Source organism: Pyrgilauda ruficollis, unplaced genomic scaffold, assembly GCF_017590135.1.
Source record: "Pyrgilauda ruficollis isolate IOZ18807 unplaced genomic scaffold, ASM1759013v1 scaffold16, whole genome shotgun sequence".
In the NCBI taxonomy this organism is placed as follows: domain Eukaryota; kingdom Metazoa; phylum Chordata; class Aves; order Passeriformes; family Passeridae; genus Pyrgilauda; species Pyrgilauda ruficollis.
Genome location: NW_024514764.1, coordinates 7,726,475 through 7,743,680, shown reverse-complemented (window position 1 = coordinate 7,743,680; position 17,206 = coordinate 7,726,475). Strand labels below are relative to the sequence as shown.

Here is a 17,206-nt window from a genome sequence, read left to right as displayed (position 1 = left end):
AATTCCGCTGCTACTTGATGAAGATATATAATACTTGATTTTCCAACTTTTTAAAATACTCATTCAGCTGAAATTCTGCTTCCTTTCTGCATCTTCCCAATGTCAAACTGCAATTTTTTCATTTGAATCTGACCTCCCTGACTTCTACTGCAGTAAACAGGGAAAATATGCATGAAAATTAATACTTCTCTGTATTTTATTCTACATTACTCTCTTCTAGTTAAGTTCCCTCCTCTGAGCTCCAATATTTTGCATAGCAAAGCACTGGACAGTATTTTGTCAGTCTGCAGGAGTGATTCCAGGTCATTCTGCAGAATATGGTGTCCTCTTGTGGTCCTGGAGGTTCCTAAATCTGGGGCATGTAACTGAACACAAAGTTCAGTGCTGGTTTCAATTACAGCAAGACTTTGGATGCCTCTGACATTCACAATAAGCACATCACCTTCATTAACCCCACAGTACAGAGTGCATTGAAGGGATGCAGTGAATAAACTCATCCAGGCACTGAGCTGAAGGATATAAAAGCATCAATGCCATTCCAAAAGCTGTAAAATGATAATTAGTTGCCATTTACACATGGAGGACTGGTTTTTACCAATATGTTATTTGGGCATCTAATAACACTGAGAAGTTGCAAAGGATATGAAAACCATAGATTAATGTAAGAGATACTTTTGTTAGCAGAATTCAGCTACTGAACCTCTTCTTTAGCCATTGATTTAAGATTGTATTAATTAATCTAGAAATGGGACGACAGCTCCAATTCTATCAAAACCAGCAAAAGTAAGATCAGAGAGAAAAATAATCTATTGAAATCTAACTGCATATTTAAAGGTAAATGTGCTTTGGTAGCCACTACATTTAAAAAGCAGTATTGAAAAAAGTAGTACTGGCAATATCTCTCCTAATGTTTATTACCAAACACTTCCATGTGTAACATCCTGCACAAATCCTCATCCTAAACTGAAAGTTCTGCAGAATTCCAAGAGAGACATTCCCACACGAATTAATTAATTTTATACTGAATTTTTAAACCTTCCTTTTAAACCTTCACCTGGCCATGGAAATCAGGGCCATCTCAGAGCCTTCAACCCATCTCAGTCAGTCACACAGCACAGTTATTTTCCAAACGGAACAAATTCCAAAGGGAATATATTCTGTGACACACAGAAAATAGCCCCACTAAAAGGACAAAAATCTGCCTACACAATGCGCTGTGCAAGAAAACTCCAGTGTGACAAACTGAGCTTTGCACAGCTGAGGTGAAAATGTCACTCTGTGACTTGCCAGGTCACAACCACAGCACTGCCCCATGTCTCATCACAAGAGACTTTCAGGAGTGCAAGGATGGCACCCACTTCTTACTGTAAAGAAAAAAACCCTTTTCTGAGATCTGATAAGTGGTTGTGGGTTTATGCAAGATTAAGGTAGAATTTTGGCTCAAAGCTAAAGCACTGTAGGAATAAGCAATGCAAATTTTTTAATGAGTTGCTCAACTGATAATTTTGTATGCATCAATTGTGCAAGTGAAGTTGTAACTCAATTAGTATTTAAAGTAATTAAAGATGAAAGAGTATCCAAAAAAGCTTAAAAGGCGTCTTTTGTAATTTACTGAAGTGGCTGATACTCCATCACTTCAAAAAAAGGAGAATTAGTTATGTAACAAAGAAGAAAATGCCTGGTTTCCATTACAAAACCGTCCACTAAAAATTAAATGAAAAATGCATGATCTTCTAATAGATGAAAAAAAAGCAGGAAAGCTTTCATAAGTACTTCCATTTCCTCAGTCAGCAGGCAATGAACCACATTAACTGGACCTTATGCCAAGCAAACAGACATATGGATTTTATTGAAAAATTTCATATACATCTGTATCACCACCACCCATCCCAGATTATGTGCATCACTGCCATTTCACATGTGTCAAACTTACCTACTCATTTTCACAAAATACCTGGGAAATCACTGGAAGTCAAAGTTACTATCTTTAAACATGCAAAATCCACGTTCACTGACATCTGAATGCCAGTAAGAAATTTCTAACTTCTATTTCTTTTTGAAAATTTATATTACTTCATACAAATTAGCAAAGATCGTTTTTCTAACACAGACAAAGGACAATTGTGGAATTTGAATAATATATGTATTACTGAGGTCTTAAACCAAACACAGTGCCATGAAGATCTGAGTTTTGCAGTCATTATGTCAGCTGTCTTTTGATGACTACATGGATCACTATAGTTGGAGCTTCTAAAATATTTAATATGAGAACTCAGTGATACAAAGGCAAAAAAATAGTAAAAAGAGAAAGTTTTATGTAAAAGCTAAAAATTTTTATTAACCTTAAAAACTCTAATTTAAGAACCCAGCAGTTTAGTAAAGATGTTTCAGTCATAAACACAATTTAAATCTCCAATATACTGGAGATTTTACTTGTGATCGCTAAATAAAATTTTGAGGTAATTCCTATGTTGCAAAGGAAAATTACTTCAATTACTTCTCAATCCTTACTGGACTTGTAGTGTACATTGCAAAGTGTATTTATGCTCTTGATCAGTTTAAAGTTTTGATGATTAAATATTTTAATTACATGGAACAACATATTTACTACATACATACTACGATATTTACCGTTTCATTTAAAAATCTCTGTAAGATAAGAAAACACAAATTCCCATTTTGAAATGGCAGAGCTAAGCACAAAGACACAGATAACAGGAATTAAGTACCTAAATGTCTTTAAAAAGCTGGTTTAAAGAACTTAAAGAGCGTTGGTGAAGAGTGCAGGAATTCAAGAACTTTAGATTGATACTTCTTGAAATTTACAGAAAGACTTAATGAATTACTCACCAGTGTTAATTGCTGGCATTTTTTTGGAGAGAAACGGAAAAGAGGCTTCATTTTAGGTACAGGGCTGTCCAGTAGAGTTTTTGAGGGTTTTTGCATTTGTGTATGTCACCAATATTTCGTTCAATAAAACTTCTCAGTAAGTGGAAAAACCAATGCATTACCTACATCAGTGAATCTCCAGCTGGTAGGGGGAACATCTATAAAAACGGCAGCTACTAGGAGGTGTGAAAATATTTGAGTCACCTCATTTTTTGTGTATGGATAAGAGAGGTTTTCCCCCAACTTTTACTGATACTGTGAGTTCAAGTACCTTGTTTCCAATGGCCTTTTTTGGTGGGAAGTTAAAAGTCCTCACTTGCTGGTACTTATTCTGTAATTTCTGATGCAAGCTTCTGAACTCCGCATACCTTCGATAGACATTCCACTCATCATCCTTTATCCTGATATAAACCTGCAAAACACAGACAGGAAGGGAATAATGTAAAGACAAGCAGGGCTGCTGTGTGTCCTTCACTCCTCAAAGCCTCCTGGCTCAGCACCTTTATGTGAGGCACCACAAGCTCCAGGACCCCACGGCCACAGGTCCATGTCTGAGTGCATTTGCTGTTGCTGTTGTACGCGTCATTAACCTCATTCTCTCCCTTCTCCCTTTTTTCCTCCTTTTTCTCTTATTTTAATCAAGACAAACCCAGCTTGCTCATTTTAACATGACTCTGGGGCAACCATGGAAGCACTTCTTGTTACCATGGTTTCCAGCATATTCTACTACCCAGTGACCAAAGGAAAAAATAATTTAATACCACTATGAAATTGATTTCTATGTCCTCAACACAGTTTTTCAGCTTTGTAAATTAGCTTTGTAGCATCAGAATTGCAAAACCTAATTTTATCCAAAGTATGAAACTTAATTTACTTCCTAACAAAATTACATTGAAAACTAAACTAGAAATTTTATTGTTTGGAAAATAAACACAGTTCATTCTTTCTGCTTGTATAGGACATTAAGTATAATTTAACACAGCTGTAGTTTTTGTGATTCTGTTTTTGTTTGCTGCTCATTATTTCATGAGCCTATTACCAATTAGATGCTAAATATTCGCTTTCTGTAGGAAAATGTCATGCAGAAGTGAAACATACTTACAGAAAACTGAGATTTCACTCTTTCCTAGGGAATTACACAGTTTAAAAGAATGCTGAAACAGCACAAGTCAGAAACTCTAAACCAAGCATCAGAACTTAAGATCCAGAGTGACCTTTCCCTCTGCTCCTTCAATGGCATCTGTAGTTTATTCATTAATGTGTGTGTGTTAATAATCTCAATATTTTACATCAGGAATTAAGCTGGAAAGTACTGATGACACTGCCTTGCCTTGCAGCTCCAAAATCCCCCAGTAATTCAGTAGTAAACTGTAAGGCAAGTATCAGGAGAACACTTATGTAAAAAAGCAACACCAACCACCATCACACAGAGGGGGCAGTAACAACTGTATTTTTGTAGAAACTAGATAAAAATTAAATTTGGATTTTGATATGGCCAATTTCAACACTGAACTGTATTTTTTTCCTTGTGACTGAAGTATGGTCCTTCTCTCTGAGATATTCCAAGTCCTTCAGAGAAAAAATTCCATTTTTCTAAGGAAAAAATACTGGTGGTATTTCAGACGTTAAGCGAATGTCCTCTTACACAAACACTGCCCATCCTTTGGTCTTTCTGAAGTTCTCTTTTCAGACAACTAGTTTCTCAAATTTATAGGAGGCTTCTTTGCAACAAAATACAATATATTATGCAGATACCATGCAAATTTTGTCAAATTAGAATATTTCAGCATAGAAAACACTAATACATTTTCTACAGGAAGACTATCATTCCAAAAAGGAATGCTATAATTCCAAAATTAGCACATCTAAATTTAAAAGATTCAGAGTATTGTGAATTACAAATGCATATGTAAACAAAAATTCAACTAGTTTTGGTAACAAGAATTCAGATACTGTAATGATGGAACCACAATAGTAAGTCTGAAAGAAGTATTCAGATTTCTTTTTCACTTTGAAAACAAAGCCAGGATAATTAAACACCTACATCACCATCTGTTTTAACAATTGAGTACATCTTTGAAGACAAATGAAGGAATACATGAAATGCAACTATTTTGCATAATTCTAATCAAATTTATTTAATGCAGTAAAAACTATATTAAAATCTTTATTCACCCAGCTCTGAGCCTTCCCCCTGCCTATTCTCACTTCAACCAGTATATTGTTTGGAATTCTGTATACATTGCCAAGATTCATGTTTCAATTTCCCTGTGGGGGGCAGGGATGACCAAAAAAAAAAAAGTTAAATTATTTTTAACTAAGTTATTTAGTATGGAAATCCTAATTTAACTAAGCATTTATCTTTGCACATGTGATTTGGTGAATCATGCAGTTTAATATTACCTGCTAAGCTGTAACTCATAGTTAACTAACTAAAGAATCCTGTACACTGTAATTGAAATTTTTCAGGACTGCAAAAACGTAGATTGATTTCTTAGCTAAAACTATTGGAAAATATCTTACTGTTCTTCTATGTACATAGATATTGATTTCATTTAGACAGCAAGAAATGAAAATGCAACATTTGGAACCCTGTGCCATATTGAATTTATTGACAATCAACTAATAGACTCTGAAAGGTATATAAAAGCTCATGATGCAGCACACATTTAAACTTTTATAATCTCAGAGGGGAATACTATTCCCAAGCCAAGGGATTGCTACACACTTAATGTAAGTTCAGTTGGGAAATCAAACTAAGTAAATATTAAATATAAAATTATTTGGATAAACTTATCCTAGTCTAGTCACTGAAGGCATATAGTTATCTTAGAGCCATGTTATAGAAATTTGAAATGACTACTCACAGGTTTATTCTCAGATCAATTTAAAAGTTTAATTCTAAATCGATTAATTTCTTTTCTGATTCCCCTGTTTTCCTGATATCACCCAATTCCTAGCCTACTTAAATAATTTTCAGGGTAATGAAAATGTGCAGACTAAATCAAAACCATGGCTAGAATATTTACTTGTAGACAAAATATTTCACTTTAATATTGTCTTGAATATAAAAAAATTAAGTAGATTCTGTTTGTAAATTAAGAGTACTTTCCACTTGGCTCTCCTGTGTAAAGATTGGCTGGTAACCTTTCTGTAGCTATGAGCTATGGCAGCTCTAAGAAAAATTTCAGTTAATAAGCATGTTTAATGAATTAGCCTGTTATTTTCTCATCACAAACATGTCTGAAGTCAGAGATTTGGAGAGCAATAGCGATAATAGTAAGAATTTAATCGTGTTTATCAGTCTACTACCTGCTCACATAGTATTACTGAAATGCCAAAAATCTTCAGAGAATCAATGTGAAAGCACGAGTTTAATGATTGCATACTGAAATGAAAAATCCTGCTGCCATAGTACTGGGGTTTGAGCCAGAAGTTTCTTAACAGGTTAAGAATCTTTCAGCAGTTTTGAGTCAAAAATGCTGTTAGCAGGTCCTGGTAACAGACTGGTACCAACTGGCACAGTTCATCACCTCTCACATATAAAAGCCTGAGGAAAATGAAGGACAAAAGCCAAAATTCTAACTTGCTCCAGCTCCAGCATACACAACCCAAATGCCTGAATCAACACTCATCCTTCTGATCTGCAGAAGTCCCGTGTGGGTGCTTCTCTTTTCTGATGTAAAATATAGTTTGGCATATTGAGGATACACTTTTGTGTCTCCCTCCAGTACAGCTGGCAGCAAGAGATACTGACTGAGATATTACAGAACCTTCTCCTGTTGCAATGACATCCATGCTGTAGAATTCCAGATGAAACATCAGGAAGGATATTCCCTAAACACAGTTACTCCTGAATCTTGCCTGCAAATGTGGCTCCCATTTCCTGGAAGCATGGACTGAATACCTAATGAAAAATGAATTCTAAGACAGAGAACTCTATTGATGGGAGCTCCACAAATACAAAAGTGCTGAAGTCAAAGTCCTTGTGAGTCCTTGTCCCATTTCAGAGGGAAGGGAATAATGTTAAGGGAAGGAGAGCAGTGAAAACTCTACTAAACCACATACAAAAACAGCACAAGGTACAAGAGAACTCAGGACATTTCAGCAGCAGAACACTTCAAAGGACAGAGAGAATACTGAGAATGCCTGTAAAGAATCAGTCCTAGGCTGGACAAGGTCATAGTTTTGAGCATGGAAAAAAATGATGGAGAGCAGAAGGAATGCAAAAGAGACTGATCTACACTAAGGAAGCTCCTGTGACATTTACCAGCTAAGTGTGCATTACAAGGGGGAAAAAAGGGTGATAGAAAAACTATTACTTCTGTATTACTGTAATTCTACTGTATTAATGTATTTCTGACTTCCCTTCCCTCACAAGATCCTCTTGTTTGTTATATACTTTCAAATCAATGCCCAAGCATGTGATAACAAAAAGGAAAATTAGCAAGTGGTTTGGTAGGGACAACCCAATCAGCATGAACACAAAACCAGAACAAGCTAATTGGCAGCATTATTTTTTTATGATAACTCAGCTAAGCTTGACTGGTGAATGTTTCCCTTACATTTGCTTTTAAATAACACTACAAATCTTGGAGTACCATTAGTCCATAGTTTTACACTTTGGATAATAAAGTTTTTTTTTTAATTCCTACAAATCTGGTTCAACTTTAATGCACATCTCAATTATTCAGGAGCATGAAGAGAGATTTTGATCAAAGTTTACCATTTAATAAATAATTGTTCTCAGGGGATTGAAATTATCTTTTTTCCTGTTAGAAAAGCACACTATGAAATGGGAGTAATGTATTTCAATCTACTAAGATTTTATCAAAATTATGTATTTCTGCACTCAAAGCATACAGAAGTAAAAAGTATTCATGAAAAAAAGTAAGAACCAGCTTCATTTTACTTCACTTCTGGACAATGAGATTCTGTTAAGAATACAAATTCAAGCTCAATTCTCCAAAGTTACCTCTGAAGTGTGAGAAATGAATACAAATGCAAGTTATATTTTGAGACAGCTGCAGGCCTGCATTTATGGTTAAGTTCCCCTTTTGAAAGTGATCCAGTTTAAGAATTTTCTGCCTAATAAAAAACAAATGGAACAATGAAACTTTTCAGCTGTCATAGGAGCAGCTTTTTGTGTGCCATAGAGACATAACAGGAATTAGAGTGAAAAAGCTTTTATTTCAGTATGACCATTTTATCCACTTGTACAAAGACTACAAATACTTCAATATAATTTATGTTAAATCTTCAAGTTTCTGTTATTCAGTTCATAAAAATGAACAATACAGTGTCAAATATATTACACAACACATATCAAAGTATGAACCTTAAAAACAGCCAATATTGCTTCACTACAGAGAAAAGTGTCACACATTTTAGGCTTATCCACTCAATTAGAGACAGGCAGAGATCACTGCTTCTGCAGTCACAGTCCTGCTTCTATTCACCACAACAGCACTGAAGTGACTGGCCACTACAGAACAAAGGCAGCACTGCCTCCATTTTGCTACATGGAATCAGTATTTTTTGTCTTTTTATATACAAATCAAATCAGCACAAAAAAAATCACTCAATAGATAATAGGCACCTTTTCATAGTGAAATATGACTTATAATTACCCAAGGTAATTAATGTCATTTCACAAACATGCACTTTGAACCACACAGTCATTGCAATGCATGACAACCACTGCAGGGAAAGAAGTTTCTGCAGAAGAGAAAACAGGTAAATTGACAATAGTGCTGCCCTTTTCTCCAAACAGAATATTGCAGGTGTTCAGGCAAGGGAAAGGAGGCTATCTCATCAGTTTCTAAAATACATAACATAACTAGTACTTATTTTAGATATTTATTGAATATAAATTATTTGCTTCTTTCTGAAGTAGTTACAAAATAATCTGAAAATAGAAATTCTGCTTTTACTTTCCTAGGATTTTTTGCATCCAGCACTTTAATAAACAAATCAATGTAGTAAGCTGTAATTCTGTTTCCTTTAGAAAAAGAAATAATTACAGAAGTCTCCAAGGACTGATCTCATCTTTCTATATCCCCTCCATCCCAGTTAAAAATTTTTCTGCTTTATGCTTCCTTTTATGCTTCTTTGATGCATCCTTGGGTCCCACTGCAGAAAAAGTGGGATATTCAACCTTTTTGGTTCATGCACTCTCAAATCACCCTGAGATGCCATGAGCCACATCTTTCTTTCAAATTCTCCCAATCATTCCAGTTCATTTTCTTCTCTACTTGCCCTGAGCTGCACTGAAATGGAATATGATTAGAAGACTATTTATTTCTCCTTTCTGCCTGCTTAGCACTGCAGCTGCTGAAGTAATCCAATTCATCAAGTATCAGGAATATAAAATGCAACTTTGGGTTTAATTTTTTGGATTTAGTTTGTTGCTTACCTTTCAACTCTTAATTGCCAGTCCGTTGTCTTCCGTTTTCAACCTTTGGGGAAATACCCAGGCCATGCTGCCTTGTGATTAAATTCAAGGTCAACAGGCCCAGCTGGCACATCCTGGACTGTGCTTTCCCTGTTTCATCTCTCACTCAAAGTACTTTCTGGGCACTGTCCTCCTCAAACACTTTTGGGTATCAGAGAGTGTTCTCCTCCATCTCTTTTATGTTGTGTTTCTGTGAAAATCCTTCCCTCTCCACTGCAAGGGCGCTGAGAGGCTGGAGCGTGTCCAGAGCAGGGAACGGAGCTGGGGAAGGGGCTGGAGCACAAGTCCAGTGGGGAGCAGCTGGGGGGGATCAGCTGGAGGAAAGGAGGGACCTCCTCACTCTGCACAACTCCCTGACAGGAGCCTGGAGCCAGGCAGGGTCAGGCTCTGCCCCCAGGGAACACGGACAGGACAAGGGGAACCAGCCTCAGGCTGTGCCAGGGGAGGTTTCCATAGGGAAAACTTCACGGAAAGGGCTGTCCAGCACAGGCTGCCACACCAGGAGTGCAGTCACCACATCTGCAGGAATTTAAAAGCCATGAGGATGTGGCTTCAGGGGATGTGGATTAGTGCTGGCCTTGGCAGTGCTGGGGAACAGCTGGGCTCAATGATCTTAGAGGTGTTTTCCAACCTAAATAATCCTGTGATAAAAGCCCTTTCATAGGAAAGTATACTGCTCTTCCTTCACAGAGGAAGTGCAGAGGAAAACACCAGATTTTAAAACATTATTTAAAGTAAAATTGAAAGAAATATTACAAGCAAATATGTCAGCCAATACTAAACAGCAAGACTGAAGATAGTCAAAGGAATTAAAAAATTGTAAGAAATGTTCATTGATTATAGTCTTAGGGTGTCCTATTCATATGCAAATAGTAACACTCTTGTCTGATTAGCATATTAATCTTTAAACTTATTTGGTTTATAATGTAAAGTGTTCACTTCTCTGCAAACAAGGCAGATTTGCAAGAAGCCATTTAAATATTGATATCATTTTAGGAATCATAAAATCTCAGTTTCATTATCTTAAGTGTCAGGGATTGATAATTATAGCAACAAAAGGCATGACTAATGGCATTTGCTGTACACTTCACAGGAAAGTGGAATCCACATGTATACAGAAAACAAGATACTCTACAGTTGAGAAATATGACAAAATAATATTACTGCAATAATCAACTTGTTTTACACACTAAAGAAACTGCATCTAACTATCACCATCTAGAGGTAAAATGAAAATGCTTTTTTTTTTTTTTTAATTCTGATCTGGAGTCTGTCTGTATGCCCATGAATATATTAAACAAGAAATCATTTTCTAATGGTGAGCAGTGTCTGCCACACAAAAGAGATGGGCATCAACCTGCAGAGTTCCCATACAGCAGTCATCAGAAAGCAACCTAGAGAAACTAGGTTGTTTCTCTCTAACTAGAGAAAACAGGTTGTTTGGAAGAGAAGACTTTTGCCACCATGACCCTGGCTTTAAAAAGTCGCCTAACATTTAAATTGTCTGTTCAACAGACTGGGCTTCCATAAGTGTGAATCTGTACAAAACAAATTAATTTCTCCATATATGGCTGTGTCCTGTAACGTTTATAACTAATCAGTCTGCCACTCAGTAACAGCCATCAGAAACTTTGTAAGAGAATAAACCTCTGAACCTTCTTTTGGATAACTGCCTAATGTTCTTGCTGAAGACATGGTTATGAGCATCTAGTCTGAGCTCCTGTCACAGCCTGGATAATTTCATCCACTGAAGTCCAAACAATCCTTATGATTTGTTGATTGGTAATAAAGACATCAATTGGTCATCTAATTATCCTTTCTACTCAGATGCAAAATTAATTGTACTAGTAATCTGTCAGTGCTAATGAATGGCAAGACAGGAGTCAAGAACTAAACTTGAAGCAAAACAAACTTGAGCAAGTACAAACAGAGAGGATGTGCTCTGAAAACATTTAAAACGAGCTTGCCATGCACAGAAGATAAGCATTAGTTGGAAGGAAAGATATTTTGTCATCATACCTAATATTTCCATTTTAGGACAAAATTAGTCATTATTCGCATAAAATTACAAAGGCAACTCATGTTTAATTAAAATGACCTCCAAGTTTCTTGCACCCTACTCTTACAGCAAGGCACAGTGATCTCAATGGTTCAGAAAATTCCTTGGAGAATTATGAAATGTATTTTATCCAGAAGACTTTAAATATAAACACAAGGTATAGTGGTATTTATTATTCCAAAATATCACTATCTAGGGATTTCCTTAGAAAGAAGTCACATCTTTGTGTTTGGATTGATTTTTCTTCAATTTAATTAGCTCAATTATTTTCTAGACCCACAAAAACTTCCAACATTACCCCACATTATATATTGTGGAGAAGACCACTGTCATGCACTTGTTTGGAAATTGCAAGGCAATAGTTGCAATGGATGATCCAATTTGCATTTTGAAACAGTTAAAAACGTTTCTATTTCCTTCATTATTTGAAAGATTGCTACTGTATTCCCCTCACAGTTGCCTTTCATGCAGGCTGAGAATTTCTAATATGGTCCTTCAGTGAAAAACCTTTTTCTTCCACCCATATTATCTGGAGTTGATATATTTCTTTGGAGAGGAGTAGAACTGCACACAGATAAACCTGAGATTATACACAGCATAATAGTGTTTTCCCTTTGTCTATCCCTTTCCTAATCATTTGTAACAACTTGGTTTTTAGACCTCCTTAAAACCTTTTAAAAATTATGTCAGATTAGCTACTTTAAAATCGGTGGTATGCAAGCCAGAAGCTATTTATCAGTCACTTTTCAGCTATTTCACCTTTGAATTCCTGGTGCACTGCGTGTGGAGATTTATGCTTTATTTATTCAATAAGATCTGCTACTGGCATTTCATTTAAAACAGACAATCTGCTATTCTCCACAAGGAACAATCCAGAATGAGAATAACCTATAACAACTCCATGGTGAACAAAGATTATAAAATATGCATTTTTCTGTTACTATTTTATGTTCTGAGAAAACAAGTGAAAAAATATTTTTAATTGAACTCAATAACTGCACTGAAGTGCACATCCAATTCTAAATAGCTTTTCCCCTAAAATTTATACACCCTCTAATTGTTCTAACATCCACAGTTGAATGATACAGATCCCCAGCTCTGTTAATTTTTAAGACAGTAACACATAGTGCTAAACTGGGGCAGTGAATTATCTGCTGCTCACAACTGTCCCCTTGAACTCATCCATTCAAACTGAGCATAAAATTTGGCTACATTTCCAGAGCTTGTTTTGAAATCCTTAAGATTCATAACCAGTTAGTTCTGCCAGTTAAACATTACTGCAAGAGTGCAGTGTAACTCTACAAATACAGAGGTCTGATTGAAATTTCCACATCTAATAGGATTAATTATAAAATGCTGCTTGCTTTCAGAGTCCACAGTTTTATTTCTGAGCTTGTCCAGAATCCTTAATCCTTAACAGAAATTAAAGAAACTATTTTGATGGTTGAAACTATGTGACAAGTATGCTGGTGCTGGAAACTTTTCCTGCTATATTTACTGAAGAGCAACATCTGGAGTTTTTTAAGGATGAAAAATGCACTGATTTTGAACATCTGAAACAGATGTTAACATGACACAAAAAGAAATGCTTTGAAATGCCCTTCAAAACAGCATTACAAATCTACATTAAATTTAAAAACATAAAATTAAATTTTAAAAAGGAGGCACAGTAAGAAAACTCCTGAAGGAGTCTATTCTTATCCTGTCCAGGTCAGGCCCTCTTGATATGCAAATTAACATGTCATTAATTCTCCTGGTTTAAGAAGCACAAGTGCAAAATTGGCATTGATTTTGAAGAGGAACAGCAACCCATATTTATTTCTCTAATTCTTATATTCTTCAGAAGCTTTTTGAAGTCCGTGAAAACAGATAACAGACACTGTGGAACTGATAGGTTCATAATTTTCCAAACCACTTGAGATGCTCTGCAATTGTTTCCACCCTCTTGTGGCCATTTCCAAGGCAGGTGGGTATGTACACAGTAGTGTATTTTCTGCTACAAAACACCTATTTATAAGCAAAATGGACAGAAGAGGCACAACAATTCTAAAGTGCATCAACAGTAAGTGTGACATAGCAAGTCTCCCCTTGGCACAGTCCTGCTCTCTCCACCAAGTGAAGTGCTCCAGAGACACACAATTGCAAATCAGCAAAGGGTAACAAGGTGGCTCATCAGAGAGAAGGACAATCTCTTCAGCTTTCTAATAGTAGCAAATGCAGAAGAGATCAAGCTATCTCAGAAATACACTCCCACTGCCTCTAGAAAAGCAATGGCCAAAGCTCATGCCCTTTTGTAGCACCCTCATCTAGTAGCAATATCTTACCTTGATAGTATCACATGTATGATCTGATTTTGAATTGGGTTAAGCACCTGAGGGCTAATTCCTAATTAGCTTTAAGTACAGTCATATGTATTTAGCAAATCTAAAAATCATGCTTAACTAAACCAAATTTTCAAACTTTGCCTGTTCCAGCTGGCACACTTTAGCTTTCTCCAAAGTTCATTAGATGTCTTTTCCTCAGCATTACAAGCACAATCAAGAGCCATTTTTCACATCTGTTCACTCAAGTTCCCTAGAGAAATGTGAACTCCAAAAGGTATTGGTAATAATCTCGCTCACACCAACATTCTGCAATATTGCTACTTTCCTTTATATTGAGTCCTTTCTCATGTAGCTGATACAAAGAGTTATACATGCATTTTAATTTTCTGCCACTGGAGAAATAAATTTTAAGGCAGTAAAAATAATGTTTATTATAAAAAAAGCGACTCTCAGAAATTAGCTCAATCATTTATCCTAACTGGACTCCCAGTCTGGGTCTGTTTAGGACAGACTGGTAGCCTGGTAAATATCTTTTTCAACAACTTCCACACTGAAACAAAGCCTCTGTAATCAGGAGCACACATTTTAGCAGAGATTTAAGAAGACAAATGCACAGTGCTGTTATTGAAGCTACTCTGAATTTTTCTAAATTAGTGCTTTGCTGGTCACTATATAATGTAAAATATATATTCAGCAAGCACACAACTATATAATCGATCAAAGAGGTGGCACTCATTCCAAATGTTTCATCACAGTTGTAGAAGTCTATTTGGGAAAATACTTCTTTTTCACATGCACAGGGGCAGTGACACTCCTGTTACTGAGACCAAAAACTGGCAGGAATGATATTCATGTATTCTTACACAAGGAAAGAGCTCAACAGGTGCCATGACCAAAGTTTAACAAGAATTATAGAAGTTTTAAGTCATTGCTGCAGATAATTCCTGCTTGCTTATTCTCCTAACTATTAAAAAACAAAGTACAATGGTTTACTGGAAAAATTCTATCATATCCTGCGCTGTTCTGTAACTGAAGACAAACTAGTCTGACTACAATCTATGTTCTAGACAACAATATTTAATTTTTCACTTTAAAAAAAAAATCTGTAAACTGATAGTGTGAAAAGACAATGAATGGAACATATTCAGAAGAACTTGTACATTTTTCAAACATACCAATAAACAGAATTTTGCATACTATGAATGCCCAACATTACGAGTTCATACTGTAGACACATAAAACTAATAAAATTCTCAAAATTGCCTTTTTGTAGATTCAGAATTTTCCATCTTTTCAATATTTCTATATTTTCTTTCCTTTTTTCCTGTTCTCAAGAGGCTTAGCCCTCAATTACAAGCTCTTTGTTTTCCATGAAAGACAAGCGACATCTAACTCTCTACTCACTTCAGAAGATTTTTGGGTAAAGTTCTGAACCTCCTTCAAATTGGGAAGCTTGATTTATCTCAACATTTCCCTTCTGAATGTGCAGAACACCTACAGCAGATATGAATTCTGCACACTTTGCAGGCTTTCACAATCCCACTTGTACAGTGATGTCCAGTCAAACTGCATGACAAATACTAAACTCTTCAGTAACCTAATTTGAAACCAAGTTACAAGTAAAATTAAAAAATCATTAAATTCTTCACAGAATTCACAGAATGGATAAGGTTGGAAGTGACCACAGTGGACCATCTGGTCCACCCCCCCGCTCAAGCAGGATGAAAAACAACACAGAGCAACTTAGGAAAGAAGCAGCAGAAACCAGAGCTCTTCTGGTGGACATGGAGCTGCAACATCATTAGAGTAACAGGTGGGGTGAGATCTCAATGCTTTTAAGAATCTCTGTGTTGGCAGACTTGTGTCTGGGTTTGAGAATCTGTAGCCAGTGACAGCAGAGTGGAGAAATATGTGAAAGACAGAAAGACAAAAATATTACACTTGTCAACAAGTTAGGTTTTCACACACCTGTGCATCTCAATTTGATTGATTATTCAGTGCTTTTGAACAAATTACTAACTGTTCCCATCCTGGTGGCTTTTTTTTCCATTACCTCAAGTCTTATTTTTCATTGTCTTTTACTGGCCAAAAGGTGGGTGTTTTCCTGTATTTTATAACTACCTGCCAACACTTCATAAATTATTCAAAATTCTACAAAAAAAACATCATTCAGAGTGAGAGGAATGTTAACAAGCTTCAGCAATCTTGTTCAGAACTAAGTACATGTGGCTGAAACAAAAGTGGAGAAATTCTGCAGCTGCTAACAATCCACAAATAAATGCAAATAGCCTAGGATAGCACATGAGAGAGTGTTTGAAGCTCACCCTGCCATTCTATCCATGGAGGGGTCACTGCTCTGAAACCAAGAATCCAGGAATCAAGAAACAGTATAAAATTTCAATGCTTCAGCTACAAGTCAGGCTGGAGCAAAAACCCCTAAATTCAGACCTGCCTGAGGCAGAACACAATGTGAACATGTTCAATAACACACAGTGAAGAATTGTTTCATTATTCAAGATGTTGTCAAGTGAGCTACTGCAGTAAACCACATCTGTCTGTCAAGCAACAATTCTGGTCATTGTTATCCCCAAAATTGAAGTAAAACATGTACATGCATACTGAAGAAGGCTTTACTGATTAATATTGAATTGTTACACTCCCTGACCAATGGAGTCATCTTATTAGCATGCTTTTAAAGTATTAAACTACTACAAGTCAACTCCCAAAATATGCTATTTGAATAATCAACACAATCCTATGGATGAATATATATGAAGCTACTGCTGCTGCTCATTAGCTGATCTCTAATGAAATTATACACAGAGCTTTAAATTATTAAAATGTGCTACTTCAGTCAGAAACTTCTACACAAAATCCCTGTTCAGCTGGTTCACTTACCTGGTAAACATGGAATGCATTGGCAGCTTTTCCACGCAGGAAGACTGAGGGAATCCAAACATTAATAAGAGCACGATTTGATCTGAGGAGGAGAGAGAAAAACTTCAAATAGGGAATCATATTTATGTACAAGAATTGCAAAGCAACTACATGCAGTGATTTAGATAATGATCAAAGTGATCAATAAAGCAACTTAAAATTTCAAATGAAGTAACAGAAAAATTGGAGTTCTGCCTGAACTTTTTTTATGTTCTGAATCTAAAAATGTTCCCTAAAATTAACCCAACTGAAACAATTCCTTCTGCAGGTTTTCTGGGGTTTGGGGTTTTTTTTCACAGCATGCATTTGACAACATTTGATTATACACATGAAGCAAAAATTATTCACTTCAACAAATTCAACATTTTCAGCCATAAACCTCAGGTGAAGTTCATTAAATAACAGAAGAGCAGTGCACAATTATGCAGAAGCCATTTCCATCCGCTCTTTGTTATCCATCTCTAAATTCCTATTATTCAAACACACCAGCTACATTTTCAACCCCTCATCCACAAAAGCAAGATTCATTAGTTTGACTACTAA

General features: G+C 36.0%; 1 protein-coding gene across 3 annotated transcripts in view; it reads right to left on the bottom strand.

Annotated features, from left to right (window-relative positions):
- The window catches only part of SNX29 (sorting nexin 29), a 104,361-nt gene that overhangs the window by 43,688 nt on the left and 43,467 nt on the right, over positions 1-17,206 (bottom strand). For all 3 annotated transcript variants that reach the window (XM_041462833.1, XM_041462832.1, XM_041462834.1), the window contains 2 exons: positions 16,625-16,706; positions 3,161-3,301 (listed from right to left, as the gene is read on the bottom strand). In XM_041462833.1, coding sequence (XP_041318767.1) covers positions 3,161-3,301; positions 16,625-16,706 — 223 coding nt within the window. The remainder of the gene's footprint in view (positions 1-3,160; positions 3,302-16,624; positions 16,707-17,206) is intronic.